Source organism: Agelaius tricolor, unplaced genomic scaffold, assembly GCF_023055355.1.
Source record: "Agelaius tricolor isolate 1412-34295 unplaced genomic scaffold, bAgeTri1.0.p SCAF_23, whole genome shotgun sequence".
Lineage (NCBI taxonomy): Eukaryota > Metazoa > Chordata > Aves > Passeriformes > Icteridae > Agelaius > Agelaius tricolor.
Genome location: NW_027269283.1, coordinates 4,725,304 through 4,743,349, shown reverse-complemented (window position 1 = coordinate 4,743,349; position 18,046 = coordinate 4,725,304). Strand labels below are relative to the sequence as shown.

General features: G+C 44.7%; 1 protein-coding gene across 2 annotated transcripts in view; it reads left to right on the top strand.

Moving 5' to 3' along the window:
- STK4 (serine/threonine kinase 4) overlaps positions 1 to 15,203 on the top strand; it is a 49,274-nt gene extending 34,071 nt beyond the window's left edge. For both annotated transcript variants that reach the window (XM_071446537.1, XM_071446536.1), the window contains one exon: positions 12,112 to 15,203. In XM_071446537.1, coding sequence (XP_071302638.1) covers positions 12,112 to 12,270 — 159 coding nt within the window. In that variant the 3' untranslated portion in view covers positions 12,271 to 15,203. The remainder of the gene's footprint in view (positions 1 to 12,111) is intronic.
- Positions 15,204 to 18,046: the final 2,843 nt, after the last annotated feature.

Sequence of the window (18,046 nt, the reverse complement as noted above, 5' to 3'; positions counted from 1 at the left end):
CCTTGCCTACTGTAGATTTAATCTGCTAAGACATTGACTGAAAGTTTTGCAGATGAGCTAAGTAACTAAAAGAATTTCATCCTGGGTCTGTGCTTATTGGGTTTGTTCCACTGCTGCTGCATGGTTAATGTCAGGCTGCAACATGCATTTCTGTTTTGGGAGAAAGGGGAGAAGAATTGGTAGCTGAAGGTGTTATGCTGGAAAAATGCTCTCTGACCACACTGAATTCTTCAGAAAACCTGTTTGAGCCTTGTTGTGCCTTGAGATCTGTTTTCAGGGCTGGATGTGTTCTTGGCACAGCATCTCCCTTAAAGAAAGAACACTGCTGCTGAAACAAGATCTATTTGAAATGCTTCTGAAATCTTCTTCCAGCTCATCTGTCAGTGCAAATGTTTGCAAAGGGTAATGGAGCTTGAAAAGACAAGCTTGTCCAGGTTTTTCTCATCTGTACCAAAAAGGGCTCCTTTTGGAGACTCTTTGCATGGAGAGTTTATTTTAGCTGCTCTGGGTTGCCTTTGGGGGATGGAGTCTGGACCATCTGGAAAAGTCAGGGCATGAAGCTTCCATCAGGCCTCTGTGAGCACTTTCCAGTGGGCAGGTTCTCACCTGGACCAGTGCCTGAAGTGATGAACTGTGAGGGGAGCAAAGTTCCCTCAGCTCTGACTGCTGGACCTGGTGCATTTGACCTTGTGCAGCCCCTTCTTGTGTGCCTTTAAAACCTGCAGGACCATTGGGGCATTGCTATTGCCACTCACTGCTCTGTGTGTGTGTGTGTGTGTGTAACCTTGGGGTTCTTGGATCAGATATTGGGGTGAAATCCTTCCCTGGGAGGGTGGGCAGCCCTGGCACAGGTGCCCAGAGCAGCTGGGGCTGTCCCTGGATCCCTGGCAGTGTCCAAAGCCAGGCTGGACAGGGCTCAGAGCCACCTGGGACAGTGGGAGGTGTCCCTGCCCATGGCAAGGGGGGCACTGGATGGGCTTTAAGGTCCCTTCCCACCCAAACCATTTTATGATTGATAATCAAAGCTTTCACCTTCAGGAAGAGGGAGAAAGAGCAGTTTAATACACATAGACTGATACGGTCTGAAAGGAATATTATTCAGGAATGAAGTGTTTAATTCCTTGTTTTGTGTCCTGCCATCATGCAGGATTGCTATAAATGGACACACAAGTAAAAGTGAACAACTGGGGAAACCTTTCATAGTGAATTGTGCAGGTTAATTCAAGACAGATTTTGTGGAGATGGTTCACTTGGGGACTGTCCCAAAAAATATTCACCTCTTAAACATATGCCCCTGGTTTTAAAGACAACTGCATGGACATTGAGCTATTTATTTTTCCAGAATGCCCTGGAAATCTCTGTAATTCAGTCTTTCCTCAGAAAGCTTTTAATTCTCCTTCCTGTCCTCTTTGCCTTCAAGTTGCAGCTGTTTCCTCCTTCCCCTGAGTGAAACGGGAGGCAGAGCAGCATTGGAGCAGGGTTTTTAATGAGCCCCTCTTTGGGGTAGACAATGTGGAGTCTTCCTGAAAGCAAACCCCTTTCAGCAGCTCTCCTGGAGCTGGAACTAAAATGGGAGACTAAGACTTAAAAGTGTTTGTTGAATAAAGTTTAATACTCTTAAGATAAATAGGCCCAAGTTATTTAAAGCTGTGATGGCTGCTTGCCATGGATGATGTAGTCTGAAGCCTTTGAAATGGGAACTCTGTGTTTTAAGCATTCACTTAAAAGTGAAAAGACCTAAAAATCTGCCTTGCAGATTTGAGTGTGTGAAGTCTTCAGATATGTTAATGATGCTTCTTACTCCACATCATTAGTAAAGGCTGTATTCAAGTACTGATTTAGTGTTAATTAATTGGTTACCACTTCAGTTACATTTGTATTTCATACTGAGAAATATTGTATGAATTAATCACTCTGAGTTCAGGTGTTCTTACTTCTTCAGTTATTCTGCTTTATTCAGGATAGGTGATCCTGAATGAAGAAATTAATTGTTAATCCTTCAGCAAGTAGGGCCCTTAGGACAAGGGAGAGAGGGGTGAAGGGTACCTGGAATTGGAAGGGAGCTCCTTTATAGACATATGTACCCTTCCTAGAAGAACTTTGTTAAAGTGAAGCACCTTATTGTTATGAATGCCAATAAGGAATCCAGTTTTTCTGAATTTATAAAAAATCGTTTGATTTGTAAAAAAAATTTTGTTTGATTTGAAGGAATCAGCATTTTCTGACAGATTGCTCTTCTTAAAAAAAAAAAAGGAGAAAAAGCCCACATTGGTCAGCTCTGTAATTTATAGCTGAGTTGTGCAGCTAGCCAGATCCTCATGGCCTAATGACATGATTTATTTTAGCATGTTCAGAGGTATTTTTGTACTCTTACTTAAGAAAATTAAATCATAATCACTTAGAGAAGGAAAAAAACCCTGCTGTTTTTATTTAATCAAACCTCTGGCAAGCAAGTGCTTTTTAAAAGCAAACGGTGCTCGTTTTTTTACTTTTTTTTTTTTTTTCCCTTGCTTGCTTGTCCAGACAGGCTGACCTTTTAGCTTGGTTTGTAATTCAGTTACTGAAAAAAGAATAGCAGTGAGATAACTTGTCTTTGTGGTTATAGGATTAGTCAGCCACTTTCTAAGTTGCTAAAGGGTTTCAAGGTTTGGACTTCTTGAAGTTCAGTACTGCAGAATACCGTTGTCATGACCATTTGTCATTTCCTTTATTTACACTAAGTGTGCACAGGACTTGGGATGATTTTGGAAGTCAGTGGGGCTATTCACACTCATAATTGACACTAAGGCTAAAAAAGGAAATTTAATCTTGGAGTTTAGAAGATTAAAATGAATTGCTCTTTTTTTTAAAAAAAAAAAGCATCATTTTTTTAATGATCACTCAGCACTCATATCTGCAAGTAGACCTTTGGATGGGTTTTCTTCCTTAATACTTCAGGCAATGCTGAGGGTGGTAGCAGCTTGCAGAATTCTATGGTTGGGCTTCCAAAACTTCCCTGAGCCTTGTAAGGATTACAGCAGGGATTAGTGAAGTGCAGTTCTTGGCTGGGAGCAGCCCAGGGATGCCAGTGCTGTGGATCCAGGCTGTGGTGTTCCCACAATTCTGTCAGGGTAGCCAGGGGGAATGGGATGTTGGCTGTGATCCTCTGAAATTGGGAATTTCCTGATACCTTGCTGTTTTGGTTTGGAAAGACAGGTGTGTGCTAAGGAAGGCAGGAGCCTCCCCTGAAGTGGAAAATGTAAACACCCTCCCTCTGAATTATTATAAATTTGAAATTAAGGGGCTCTCGTTCCTCTTATTCCTGCTCCCCTTTTTTTTTTTCAGGAATAACTGTTCTTTATTAGGGAAGAAAATAAAAGAATAAAATAAACAATGCAGTAAACCAAAAGAACACTGACAGAGTCAGAACACAGCCTGACACCCTGTGGGTCAGGGTGTTGGCAGCAGTCCCATTGGAATTGTGGCTGCAGTCCCCCAGGAGTGTCAGGGGTGGCTCTGTTGGAGCAGGGATCCTGTAGAAGGGTGCAGTCTCTTCCTCTGAAGATCCAGGGGAAGAGGCAGCTGCTGTTCCTCTGGGAATCCAGTGGAGAAGCTGCTCTGCTGTCCCAGAATCTCAGATTGTATCCAGGTAGGAATGCTTGGCTCCTCCCCTGGGCAGAGCATCTCCCCATGGGATGATGGAATTTTATCAGCCATGCAGGGAGACTCAATGGCCCATGAACAGAATATAATTAATAATTAATGGCCCATGAACAGAAGATAATTAATGATTAATGGCCCATGAACAGAAGAGATCTCCTGGAGGGAGGACTGGTTTATGGAAGAGCTAAGGAAAACTGCCCAATGAACAGAAGAGAACTGCCACACCTCCAACAGATGGCAAATAGAATACACATTGCCCTGCCATAGGGGACACTTGCCAACAGCAAAGCTGCTCTCTGGTTCCTAAAGGCTTTCAAGGAATAGGGGAAAATGTCCAAAGTGTGGGGAGGGTGGGAAGGCAGAGGTGCCTCTGAGTTGGTGAGGAGCAGTTGTGTGTCTGTTCCAGAGCAGCCAAAGGAATGGGCTGCTCAAGGTGGGATTGAGAAAGGTCCTTGCTGAACCAGTAGGATCAAACATTATGGGTGTAAATGTAGCCTGAAATAAGGTATAGTGCAGCAGCAAACAGTGGCCCCAGCAGGCCCTGGTGAGACCCCAGCAGTGGAGCAGTGCTGGAGCAGAGGGGCAGCTGCCCCTGGAGCTGGGATCCTGTGCCTGCTTGGGAGAAGCCTTGCTCAGGCTGCCAGGCTGGGGAGAGGGGTCTGTCATTCCTGCAGAGGCAGTTCCAGTTCTGACATGATCTTCCCAGTGTGTCTGGCAAGGAGAAGGATGGCACACATGGCCCTGCAGGAATTCTGCAGGGGTAGTACAGATACCATGGTCTGGTGTCACGAGCCTTTATTTTAATTAAGTAAGCAGAGCTACATGGAAAATGACCTGGGATCCTTACTGGTATCATAACAATAAGTGCTTCACTTTTAGTAGCTCCACATCTGTGCCAGTGAGGTAGAGCCATCCCAAACACTTCTCTTGAGAGCCCCTGGGTCCCCTCTGATATAAATCTCTGTTGAGATGCACTTCTCCAGTTCAGCTGGGGATCAAAAGCTGAGTGTGTGGTAGTGTCCATCTTTTCTTTCAGAAAAGTGATGCTGTGATTGCACTCAAATATTTAACTGGCTGAAGCTGACTTGACCTGTGGGTCACCTGATGATCTCACTGAAAGATGTTTATTTGTGGAAAGCCACCTGCTGCTCAGGTGAGGGGGCCTCAGAAGAGTCTCCAGATGTGCCCTGATCACAGCTCCTGCTGTGATCTCTCCATCTTTGTGCAGTTGTAGCTGCAGTGCTCTTTTGGCTGGTGCTGGATGCTGCAGCCCATGATGTGCTTTGCCAGTATATTGCCTAAATAATTAAGGTGCTTTAAAAGCAGAAGCTTGTGCTGCTGAGACTTATTTTTCAAATCTTTTGAAAGATTAATATCTGTATTTTTAATCTTGCATGAAATCCCACAATGAGTGCATTTCATCCACTGCTTTCATAACAGTGAGAAACTTCACTGACATGCTGATGCTAAAAGGGAGGAAAAGCAAGATAATTAGTGCTTGTGTAGGCACAAGGGCTCCTTCTGATTTACTGCAGCCCCTCTGTAGCATGGCTGCTTGACAGATCTGTGAAGTTGTAGGGACCTGATGGATGAGGAGAAATGGTCAGAAAGTGCCAGTAGGTCCTTGTGTCCTTTGCATTTGACAACTTAAAGTGAATAAATAGTTAATGCCTGCTCATACATTACATCAAAGCTTTCTCGTGCTGGAAACGTAAACGAGAACGAGGCACTTAATTTTTAGAGCAGTGATTGAAAGTATGCCAAGTGATATTGAGGCAGCATTTCAGGAAAAATGCTATGGGAAAAAAATGGTATGCTATTCCAACACCAATTTATATCACCATCTTCAAGATCTAAAGTCTGGAGCACTGCTGAGCCTGAGAAATTACCTTACTACAATTTAATTTTGGCTGGAGAAATTGAGGACTTTTTTTTTCTGGCTTAAAAAAAGTGCATAGTACTTTTGAGTAATCTGTGTCCTCAGAGTATATTTGATGTGAGCATTTAATGGATACCTTGTTTAACCAGTCTTTCAAGTTACAGGAAGCTAATTCCAGGATAATCTCTGCTCTTACACTTGTCAGAGCTCCCACTGGTGAATCCCTGGGTTCTGCCACCCCTCCCTGGCTTGTCTCTCTGTAGCACCACTGCAGTCCTGCAGCTGCAGGCTGAGCTCTGCCCCAGGGTGCCTGCTGCAAACAGTGGCTGGCATGGGAGAGCTCCTCCCAAAAATAAAACTCTTCTCGAGGAGGTGACAGCAGAAGAGTTCAGGAGTTGAGGTGGATTCACACCAAACTGACCTGCAGGGTTCTGGTGAAGTGTCAGTGCCCTTGGTTTTATCAGTGGGGAAGCATCTTGGTAGCCTTGGTGATAGCCAAGGTCAAGTGAAGCAAGAGTTTAATTATTCTCTTCTGTGAAGAGCCTCCCTTCCTAAAGGACACCTGAACATTTAATTGAACTTGTAGGAATTGTTTTATACTTGTCTCACATGTAGCCACTTCTGCTGTGTGATCATCAGCAGCCTCCCCTGAGGGGTTTCCACACCATTGCAGTCCCAGTTGGTTCTGGTTTTGTTTTTCCAAAGCAGACTGTTGCTTCTGTATTACTGTGGAAATGCTTTGCATTATCTCTAACAGCAAATTCCTGTTTGGCATTTGATGTTTACCATAGCTTGGGTAACTTGATTTGGGTAAAACTCCTTCTCAAGCCACACTTAGAGTTTGCCTGTCTAAATACACACAAAAAATTGATGGGTTGTGCTCCCTGCCGATGGCATTGATGAGTTTTGTGGGGGGCTTTGATCACTGGGTATGCAGTCAAGAGCTGTTGGATTGCAGCATAAAACTAGGCTTAAAAGGAAACTATAACAATAAAAGCTGTGCTAAATAGACAATTAATTTGTTTTTCCTTGGCTCCCATCTAGCTTGTATCTTTTCTACTAAGAATTTATTTCCCTGTGTAGCGTGGGAAGCTGCAATTTTATTATTTCTGTATTTTAGTCTTCAAACTCCTACTGCCCCTTATGAAGTGATAATTGCCAAAGCCAGTTTTTCTAAAGGCTATATAAAACTTAAAAGTTTGACATCAAGTTATGTTGAGCAGTAAATGCCACCTGGAATCTCTGGGTGAAAGGCAGGCAGAGCAATTGCTACAGCTGGGTGTTTTCTTTCTAAAAAGCCACAGGCTCTTGGTGACAGTGGGAGGAAATTTGGAAAACACCATGGGCATGTGGAAGACAAGTGTTCAAACTCACAGGAATGATGGTAGAGGAATATGTCTAGAGGGCTAAGGAAAAACAACTTCCTAATTTTATTTGTAGGATTGGTTGTAGTACCAAGACTTGGAAATATTCTCTTTCTGAAGAACTGTTCAAATGCTTTCAGCAGGAGGAAAGTAACTTCATCTTACCAGTGTCGTACTTACTCCAATTTTAGCTCCAGAAGCCAGGGTCCATCTGCACATTTGAAAAGTGATGGTAGAAAAGCTGCATCCACCCAGGGGATGGAGGGTTCCTGTTTGGCACAAGCCTCAGGATTTCAAAGATAGTATTTAAAAGCAAAGCCCAGATAGCTTGAAACCTTGCAGACATGCAAAGAAAAGGCTTTGCAGGGGTCAAATTCAGTGTCAGTGAGTAAAAAGAAAGTTTCAGGAGGAACATGTTTTCCACTTGCCCCAAGATAATATTTTTTTGATTCCTGTGCAGGCAGTGAACTAGAGCTTGGCCAAAACTCTTTGTTGGGAGAGAAATGTGTGAAAGCTGCTGGGAAACAGCTCATTTCTGCTTGATGCTTGTAATTCATGCAGCAAGGAGGTTTGGCTGGCAGTGGCTTTGCCAGAGGAGCAGATCAGAATGATGGCTGAAGTGGCTCAGGGGTCATTGGGCAGCTGTATTTATGTCAGTAGTGCAGGCTGGTCCAGGCAGTGGTGACCTTGTGCTGCTCAGGGGCTCTGGAAGGACCTGAGGATGTGCCAAGCCCCAGGCTGGGCAAGCTGCAGACCTTGCTGCAGGCAAACCAGCACGGCTGCTCCTTGCTGTGAGGGCTCTGGGTGCTAAAAGGACTGGGATAAATTATTTGCATCAGCTTCTAATTCAAAAAGTTTTCACCATTTTTGGGGGTTTTGTTTGGTTTTCGTGGGGATGGGGCAGAGGATGAGTTAATTCTCTAGGCTTTGTGTTTTACAACAGATTTTTTGTTTTTGTTTTATGTGAAACAGAAACCTGGCATGGTGGCAGGGTTTTGGGCTGTGTCCTGCTTGGGACAGAACAGCAGAGGCATAAAGTTCAGACCATGGTGCCCTTGAATGCCAAACCCATGGCTGTGTCTGCAGAGAGCTTAGATTATTCTCCTTTTGCTGCTTAGGCTCCTTTACATTCAGTAGAATATCATGTTGCTGTGACACTTTACCTGACTGTAAGAAATGCAAGTGGGGTTTTTCCCCCCTGTTTTTAAAATGCTGATTTGAAAGAACTGCAACTCAGAAGCAGTTTGCTGAGTTGAACATTATCCAGTGGGGTAGTTGTCTGCAAATCTGTCAGAAATGCTGACAAAGGAATGTCATGAATAGCTTACAAACCTTCTCCTTGAGGAAGAAATTGTATTTCAAATTATCTGTTCCTGATTTGTCCATCACTACTGCATAGGCATGGAAAGGCTGCAGGTTATGTCCTTCCAAAGGATATAATTATGTATGTCCTTCTGAATTATACAGTAGAAATCATCAGCATGTTAAAACAAGATGTTGCTGTCAGTGGTGTCTGAAGAAAACAAACAGCATCCAACAGCTGTGGGTGAGAGGCTTTCAGATGAGCACTTCCACCTCTGGCATATGTCTTCAGTTGGGCATTTTTACAGAGTTAAGATCATTCTCAAAATCTCAAGTAAAAATTCAGCTTTTGCTCAAACAGTTAAAAATTAGCTTTCTCAACATACAAGCTGGAAGAGTTTCATGTGCTGCCTCCTCACAATTTTGATAGATTTGTTTGGCCAACCTTAGAACAAGTATTTTTTATCCAGCTTTACATTTGAAATGAGATTCCTTCCTTTAGAAGTTTGTCTTAGGTATTTGATCAGCATGGACAAAAATAGAGACAGTTAGACTTCTTAGAGCAGAGGAAATGCTGAGAAGTGAGGAGAGGAATGGGACTGAGCCTGTGGCTAAAACCAGCTCTAATTGCAGCTGCTCAGTGCTGAGACTTTACCCTGAGTAACTGTCTGTCATGAGATGCTGTCCTTGTCCTTCTTGCCTTATTTTGCTCCTGGCATTTCTCTAAGAGAATAATGTCATTGTCCCAGGAGTGCAGAAACAGATACACTGGAGTCTAAAACTTCATTTCTGTGGCATTGCCTTACAGCGCAATGCCAGGCAGCAAAGTGAAATGGAGGCCAGCACATTTTGAACAGTTTGCTGGGGTTTTGTTTCCTTCTGAAGATGTGTGTGTGGGTGGAAGGACAGGCTGAGTGATTGCCCAGGCCGGGTCCCCAGGCTCTTGCTGCTGCAGCAGGGGCAGAGGGCCGGGTGTCCCCTGCTCTGGGTGGCTCTCGTGGCTCTCACTGGGCACCTGCCAGTCTCCCATCAGCTCATCTGGGCTGAGCAGTCGCCCCCTGGGCCTTGCACCAGCGCTGCCCTGGGGCTTCTCCCCCCCTTGCAGGAGCAGTGTGGCATTCACAGACTGTGTGCCATTGTTCCAGGTGAAAACTGTGAGTTGTTCATGCTCACTGTCACAGCCCTGCACACAGGTGTTCTGTTCCAGGTGAAAACTGTGAGTTGTTCATGCTCACTGTCACAGCCCTGCACACAGGTGTTCTGTTCCAGGTGAAAACTCTTGAGTTGTTCATGCTCACTGTACAGCCCTGCACACAGGTGTTCTGTTCCAGGTGAAAACTGTGAGTTGTTCATGCTCACTGTCACAGCCCTGCACACAGGTGTTCTGTTCCAGGTGAAAACTGTGAGTTGTTCATGCTCACTGTCACAGCCCTGCACACAGGTGTTCTGTTCCAGGTGAAAACTGTGAGTTGTTCATGCTCACTGTCACAGCCCTGCACACAGGTGTTCTGTTCCAGGTGAAAACTGTGAGTTGTTCATGCTCACTGTCACAGCCCTGCACACAGGTGTTCCTGTGCTCCCAGGCTCCTGGGCACATGGACTTGCCTCCCTTCCTTCCCCCAGCCTCCCTGCCATGTTTAACCCATGATCAGCTCTGTAAGCTCTGCTGTGCTCTGCATCATGCAGGTAACCCACTTCCAGTTGGCTCATACTCACATAAATCTGGGGCTTTGCCCACTCCAGACTTAGCTGTGCTCCAGCATCTTCCACACTGTTCAGCCATCTGTCCTGGCAAGCACAGTCCCTGGGATTGTCAAAGCTGTTGTGTCCCTTGGCAAGCAGCTCCTACCCTTTGCAGGAAGGCTTGGTGTGTCAGGGGAGGATGTCCCTGATGCTCCATCCTGTTCAAGGACAGCTGTAGGGCACTGTTTTCTTACTCCACGTGTAAGAGAGCCCATTGCTGTGCATCTGCTCTGCCAGCTCAGGCACTTTGTTTCTGGCTCTGAGCAGCACCCAGGCACTTCAGGAGGATGACAGAGAAGGCTCAAAGGGCACTTCTGGAAGATTGCAGCCCTAGGGCAATTTCTCACATCTAACAGTTGGCTTAGACCTTGAGCAAGGTGGTTTAGATTTGTTCCAATACTCTCTTTAAGCAGTCCAGCACTGGGAGAGGTGTAGCTGCTTAGTATATGTATTCAGTACTTGTATTAATATTTTCTTCTGGTTTGCATTTTTATTTGACTTTTCAATTCCCTGGACTGTGAGGAAGTGGAATGTTGAATAATTACCTGCTCCTTAATAAATTAGTGTGAAAAGGCAACCGGTGCCATGCATCAACTTAAACTGCTGCCTGTTAAAGTTGCATTAATGTGTATAAATAATATATATCTTTGTGGAGGAAGTGCTTTGTCTTTCTAATGAACAGTTGCCTGATTGGAAAGGCTGAAATACTGTATACCCTGGGCAGAAAGGTTGTTTCACGTGTGCCTGGATTATTAAAATGGATTTGTGATCTTGAAGCAGCAGAATATGAAGTTATTTAGCAGAATATGCTAAAGAACTTCAAAAGACATTGTGAGAAATTAGATAGCAGGTGACTTTGTGATTTAGGGACTGGTATCTCTTCCACTCAGGAAAAGGCATCAGGAGTTCCATATCTTAGTTTTAAGGAGTGATGCAAACTGCCATTAAACATTCATTTGTTGCCTTATTGTAGGCAGCAAACATTTCACTTCATGTTTTGGTTCAGAAATGGCTTGAAGAAAAATCATGACAGCTGATTAATTAACAGCTAAACTAGGACAGCCCCACTTGCAGGAAAATAAAGATAAGTCACTTAATTATGACATTTGTTGAAAACAACAAAAAAAATTTGACAGTTTTTTGTGCACAAGAAAGAACCCACATTATTTTGCATATTCTTAGCATCCACAGCAGGTGTTTAGTGATAGCAGGTGCTGCAGAGTCATTTCTGTCCTGCTGGAGTGCCTGTAAAACAGTCTCTCCTGTGATCACTTGGTCTTGGATGGGGAAAGGACTGGTGCTTAGGTAAACATTTGAAGCACTTCCAGTGTCCATATTTTTAACATTATACTAAAATCCTGTCTGTTGCACCAGTTATAATATTATAACATTACATAAAGGCTGTAGCTGTGGACAATCTACACTGTCCCAGGCCACACTTGGCATCTGTAATCACAGAGCAAAACTTTTACTTGGCAAATTGCCACAAAGCAAAAGATAGCCAGTAAACAAAAAGGTGAGGCAGAGAGAGAGAATTCAGGGAGAGGGAGCTCGTCCAGATGAGCCTGACTTCTTCACGTGTACAGGAAAATACAAATTGTACTTGCATATTTTATCAGTACAAGGCTGACCCAAAGTGACCTGGTGTGTGTTTGTGCTCTGGGATTTCTGGTGAAGCAGTCTGAATTCCTCACCATGACTGAAATTCAGCCTCATTGTACATAATTGCCTTTTTTTTCACATGCAGCTTTTGTCAATGATATTATTTTCTTCCTGTTCCCTATGTCTTAGTCTTTTAGCATAAGGAGGTTTCATTGCAAAGAAAGGGGAGGAGAAGAGAACTTTGCTTTCCTTCCATCTCAGTGCAGCATTTCTGTCCTAAGCCTGCAAAACAAAGCATTAAAAAAGCAACTCCATGGGGGAAACATTTCACTGGTTGGTTGTGTGCTCACACTGCCAGCAACCAGAGCATGTAATGTACCTGTGAAATGAGCAGCAGCAGTATCCTGGGGCTCCCACCACTCTCACTCACTGAGGGCAGCAGCCTGGAGCAGAGCTCCGGGTGTCTTTCCCTGCTGGAAGTTGCTCTGTGGCCGTCCAAGGAGCAGCAGGATCCCTGCAGCTGTGCAGGCGATGGTTGTACTGATTTATGTCTCTGTTCCTCTTGTGTCTCCCTGCTAGCTGAAGACTTGGAGCGTGGATGAGCTGCAGAAGAGGCTCTCTGCCCTGGACCCCATGATGGAGCAGGAGATCGAGGAGATTCGCCAGAAGTACCAATCCAAACGCCAGCCCATCCTCGACGCCATCGAAGCCAAGAAGCGGCGGCAGCAGAACTTCTGAGCCACGGGGGGAACCTTCCCCCAGCCTCAAACAATCAGCCCCTTGCTTTTATGACTACTGAACAGATTGATTTCTATTGAAATATGCTAGCAAAATAGAGGGCAATACTTCTGCTCGTTTATTTTTCCATAGCACCTTTTGTGAACTCAGGAATGCCGTCACGTGGAAAATCCTGATTTTATGTTTTAATGTTAGACACGTATTTAAAACGTAATTCCAAAAGAGTTCTGTTACTGTTTTTAGGAGGGTTGTTTTTAAACCAGAGGAACCAGATAGAAATTGGCTAATGAAAGTTGGCTCACTCTCTTTTCAACTGAACTTTCAGGAGTCTATTTTGGTTTAAGTTAATACAGATGGTTGTCTGTAACAGCTGATTCTTTTGTGGGTTTTTTGTTTTTGTTTTCCTTTGTGAATGCACAGACTCGATTTCAAGCTGTTAACTGTTTCTACTGTTAAGGTACTGATAAGTTTTAGGTCACTGAAGAGAGCAGGTGAGAACATGTACAAACTGTTCCAGCCTTTTGAAAGAAACTTAAATCTCAGTTTTTAAAAAGCCTGTAATAAGCCCCATGCCTTACACTGTGTGCTTTAAGCAAGTGTGATTTCTTCAAGACCTCAGTTTTGTCCTCATTCTGTGTACTTCATGAATTTACACGAGTAGATAAAGCATGTTGTGCCTCCATAAGAAATTACATTCTGTAATTTAAAATCCACACCCACTTAAAACCAAAAGCCAGTCAGTGATCTGATACCCCTTTGTCTGTCTGTTTGGAAATGTCCTTCAGGGAGACCCTGCTGAGAATGGAGTGCTGGGAAAAAGAAACAGCGTTTGAATGGGTGGAAGTTGTGTGAACCTCTCTCAGGAATTAGGTACTTCAGCTGTGTCTAAGAGGACTTAAAAATCTCCACAGCTTGTGAAATATTTTATAGGCTTCATTTCAAATTTAGACCTTTGGATGCTTGAATAAAAACTTGATTTCACAATCCTTCACATTTCTGCAAGGTTTAGCACATCAGGAGAGTCAAACTGAAAGTAAGGACTGTTAAATTAACAAAGATGTGCATTTATGGTGGTGGAGCAAAGGCGGAGTTGATCTGGATGAGAAGACAATTACCAGTGTCCTGCTGGAAGAGGTTCAGTCTCTTCCAGCTCCTCTGGATGCTCTTGTGTTGTTTTTGTTTTTTTAATTTCCCTGCCATCCTGCCCAGCATAGCTCAATCAGCCACAATGCCCCAAGCACGTACAATCGCTGTGGGGATGGTGCAATCAGCTCACATCAGAGTGGAGAGTAAAACAAGGCCTGTTTGAGGGCAGAGACTGAGCCATGCCTCTGCCCCCTGGGCTCTGACAGCACAGCTGTGCAGTTCTAGGTGTGCCTAGCATATGATGGAATGTTTGGGCAAAGCAAGTGTTTCTACCAATGTTATTTTTATTTCGTTCTGATAGAGGGAATGGTTTCCCCATCCTGCTTCTGAACTAGGCCTTGGTACATCACCCAGATGATTAAACAGCAGTGTCTCCTGAATCAAATGCTGCTACAGAGGTGATGTGTTTGTTTCATGTTTCTGTAGGGTCTTGTTTCCCCACTGGAGCAGGCTCTTAGCTGCTGCTCACAGTTCTGCTCCACAGCTGTGAAAGGAACCAAGCCATCCTTACCCTCATTGCATGGCTTTGTCTCAGTTTGCTAATGCAGTGGGATCACAGCTGTCCCTAAGGAAAAGGGAGGCAGTAAGCAGTGTGTGTAGGGTGCTGCAGGAGGAGCACATCCTGGGATAGGCAGCAATCTGACAGCCCCAGGTACTGGGGAACATCAGGGCTCCTGCCATGCTCATCTGGAATCTGTGCAGTGGGCTTTGCCCTAACCGTGTCTTCATGATGAGCAATTTTCATGAGCATCCTTTGCATCAGAGAAACTCCTCCAACTCAGCAGGGAGTTCTCTGGTCAGTGTTAGATCCTGTATAAGTCATTTGGGTGGATCTGGCCCAGTACCTCTGGTGTGACAGACACAGAGGTCTGTGAATGGTAAATTGTGCACTGCCCATGTGGCGTGGGTCAAGCCTGTTCTGCTGGAAGGATTTTTCCTCTGCACTGTATAGATAACTCTCTAGAGATCAGAGGGCATTAGAAACCCCAACTTTAAGGTGAAACACCACGAGATGGTGTCTATTTACAGAATATGCAACCTGTGACTGCTGTAACTGAATGTAAGCACTCTTGAAATACTCTGCTTTGCTGACGTGATTGTCTTAAAATATAGCAAACGAACCAAAATAACTAAAACTGGTCCAATGGCTTAACTGTCTTTGAACCTTTCTAAAATGCTTGCAGTGGGTGAGACTTAATGATGTTTCTTGCATTTGGAGCTGTAGTGCAGAGGAATTATTTTCTCCTTCACTGATTTTCCATTTGTTGGAGAAAATGTTTCCCCTTTTGGTCCCTTTGCAGAATGTCTGGGAGCACAGTACCTGTTCATTCCTCAGAGTCCTCCAAGCTATGACCAAGGCTGGTACCATAAGGGAAGGATGTTTTGATAAAGTTTTAAGCAAAAAACTTGCATAATTGAGAATTCACGTGCTCCTTGGGCCCATCTGCATTTGGAAAGGCTTCTGGACAAACCATTCTCTTTGCTTCTAAAACCCAGAGATACTGATGGTGTCAGTCATGTGAGACTTACAAATGTGAAGTTTGTAGCTTTAACTTTTTTTGTAACAAAGAAATTAGCAACACTGGCATAAAACTGCTGACTTGAAATGCTGTTTTGTAAGATCTGGCTGTTTGTATATAATAGTGTTGGGTCTTTAGTTTGTATATGTATGGAACAGTAACTTTTGTTGCATTCCTCTCAGTTTGATACAGGAGATTTTGTTTCATCTTTCTCAAATATCTTGCCTTATTTGTCCAAAGGGGCAAATAAACTGTCCCTACCTGAAAGCATCAGTGTTGTGTCTCATATTTATGCACTGCAGTGTTTGGGGGTGTTGCTGTTTACCAGGACAAGTTTTAAGATGATGAACCTCTACTCAGCCAATGTTACACAGCGTTCTGGAGGAGAGCACAAGCTTTCAGGAGCACGGGCAGTGAACAGGTTTTAGAACTTCACTAATTCTGCAGCTCGGGGTGAGATTGCTTGAGCGGAGGGGCAGTTCCATGTGCTGGGTTCAGGAGGTGATGCTCAGGCAGTTCCAACAGGGAGGAGCACAGGCAGCCCTGCCTGGAGCTCCAGCCATGCAGGAGGGATGATTTCCCCACGGGGTGCTTTGGCAGATGGGGATGCTGGGCTCTGCTGTAGTCCTTGCTGTCTGCAGCAGCTTCCCTGAGCCTGCAGGCACATTTGGGGCTAGGTACATACCAATCTATCCACCTTCCTACACAACAGGTGAGGCTGGAGGCTCACTCCTAATTCTGGCTCACTTGCTGCACTTTGAGCTTTCTAGCTCAGGGAAAGATGAAGCTGACAGTGAGTGGGTGCTGCCTTCCAATGGTGAACTGTTGGCTTCGATGTGGTTTCCCTGAGCAGTTACTAAATCTGTCCTGGAGGGATGACTAACTGGAGCAGAGACAGAATTCATTCAGGAGTCAGCTTTGGTTAGCAATTCCGGAAGAAACAAAATAGATCTGAGCTTTTAAGTGTTGGGAAGGAGCTTGGAAATCAAAGGGAGGGAGGCTGCGGGCTTTTCTAGTAACTGGGGAAGCCTGGAGCTCTCACATCTTCTCAGCAGCATTACCAGGGTATTGTGGAGCCCCAGAGCAAAGGGAGGGAGGGTTGTGCAGCCATAGCAGGGGAGGGTTTGTGTGCACTCCCTCTGTTCTGGCAGCACTGCACCTGCTGCACAAACTTCTGCATGTGGCTAACAAACCCAGCAACAGCAGCTACCCATGAGCTGGGGCTGGTGGTTAGCCTTGGTTTCCTCCCCCATAAAGGAAAAAGTCAGCTCTTCACTAAGCCCATAGCACCAGCAGTTTTTAATAATTATAAGCATTAAGCTACAGGAGCTGCTGTGCCAGTGTCCTTTTTGCCCAAGTACTCATTTCCTACACCTTTATTTTGTACCATTTCCTGCTGTCCAGAGGCCAAAAGAGTCTGAGCTTGGATAAATGCTGAGTGTTGGCTGACAGCCCTGCCTCGAGAGTTGACAATTTTTCATTTCACTAATCATTTTGGCAAAATTTTGACGAGTCAAACCAGGAAATACCCATCAGCTCTTTCTAGACTGAAAGTTAATTGCTCTTTAATTTAAGAGCCCAGGAAGAAAGCCAATGTGTTTAAAAACTTTGAAACAATTCAATTCTATCTATGAAGGACGGCCCTGCTCCCCTCTAGGGTGTTGCTGTCCAAACAAATACAGTGCTGGACGTGGAGGGAGCCCAGAGCCCCTGAGTCCCATCCTCAGCGGTGACAGGAGCCTCTTGCAGTCCTGTCTGTGCACAGCCAGCAGACAACTGAGCTGTAGGGTGCATTTTCCTCAGCCCAAGGGGCTCACAAGCTCTGGACCAATATTCCTTCACTACAGAGAGTATGATTTGAAAGAAATGTGGGGCAGTCTTTCCCACTGTGCTGCTCTCAGCAGGTCTGGATGTGAACATGCATTGCTGATGCTGTGCCTCCCTGCATGCCTGACCTGTGGGTTTTATTCCCTGAAATGGTGTGACCTGTCTAGGCACGTTAGGTTAATTTCATTCCATGCCTTCAAGGCTGCTCATTTGGCTCTCTCAGATGGTTAGAATAGAAGTCTTGATTTTGTGTTTTTCCTACAACTAAGTTAGCACTTGGGTTCAGGCAAAGGCTAAAGTGAACCCATAAGTATATGCAGACCTTGGGGCTGTCTCACTACAAGGCAAAAGTGGTTTAGCATTATTTTGTAAAAAAAAAAAAAAAGGAATTACTGCACTGTTTGTTTTTACTGATCTCCTTCCATAGCTCAGCAAACAGAAGTAACACTGATTCAACATGTCAAGCAGTGTGCTCAAGCAGTGAGAACTGATTTTTGCTGAGGTCAGCAGGGTTGTAGGAATCTGTGAGCAGGAGAGATCCCAGAAACACTACCAGTGAGGAGTCTTTCCTTTCTCTAAATAAAGCCCTTTAAAATCTCCTGGTTTTCTCATTACCAGCCAAGTGCACAGACCATGCTCAGGGTAGTCATGGATCTGAAAGTTGGCGAAGGAAAAGAAGTTTTAAACAAAGGTAATGAAGTTTACTTTGTCTCTTTGAGCAGAGTTGTCTAATTCTCAGCTGCATTAAACAGCTTAATAAGGTCACTCCTTAATCACCATTCCCTGGAGGCAAGAGAGTCATGCTTTAGTCAATCATTTGGTGAATGTGGAAAGCAGCTTTGTAGGAATAACCTGATAAAGTGTGTAATTGATTTACCCACTGTATCAAATGAAAATGCAGCCACTCAGGAAAACTGATTAGGGATTAGCAAAAGAACACGAGTTTCCTGCTTGCCTTAGCACTAGTAAGAGAGGCCTGTCCTTGCAGCCCAGAGCTGCACAGCCTCGCTGGGAGCGTGGGCTGTGCTCACCCACTCTGCTGCTGGGCACCTTCCTGCTCTGCACAGCTCCAGCTCTGCCAGATCTGCCTGCACAGCAGTGGGAGGATTTTCCTGGTGCACTTACTCAGAGCCATACAAATCCTAATGTCTTCACAGGGAGCAGGAGGCTAAAAAAAGAAAACATCTTTCGTGGCTTTCCCAAGCCCGAGCTCGGAGCTCTCGTGCCCCAGCCCCCTCTGATGTGCCCTTGCCATGGGGCAGAGGGGCTCACAGATCCTGCCT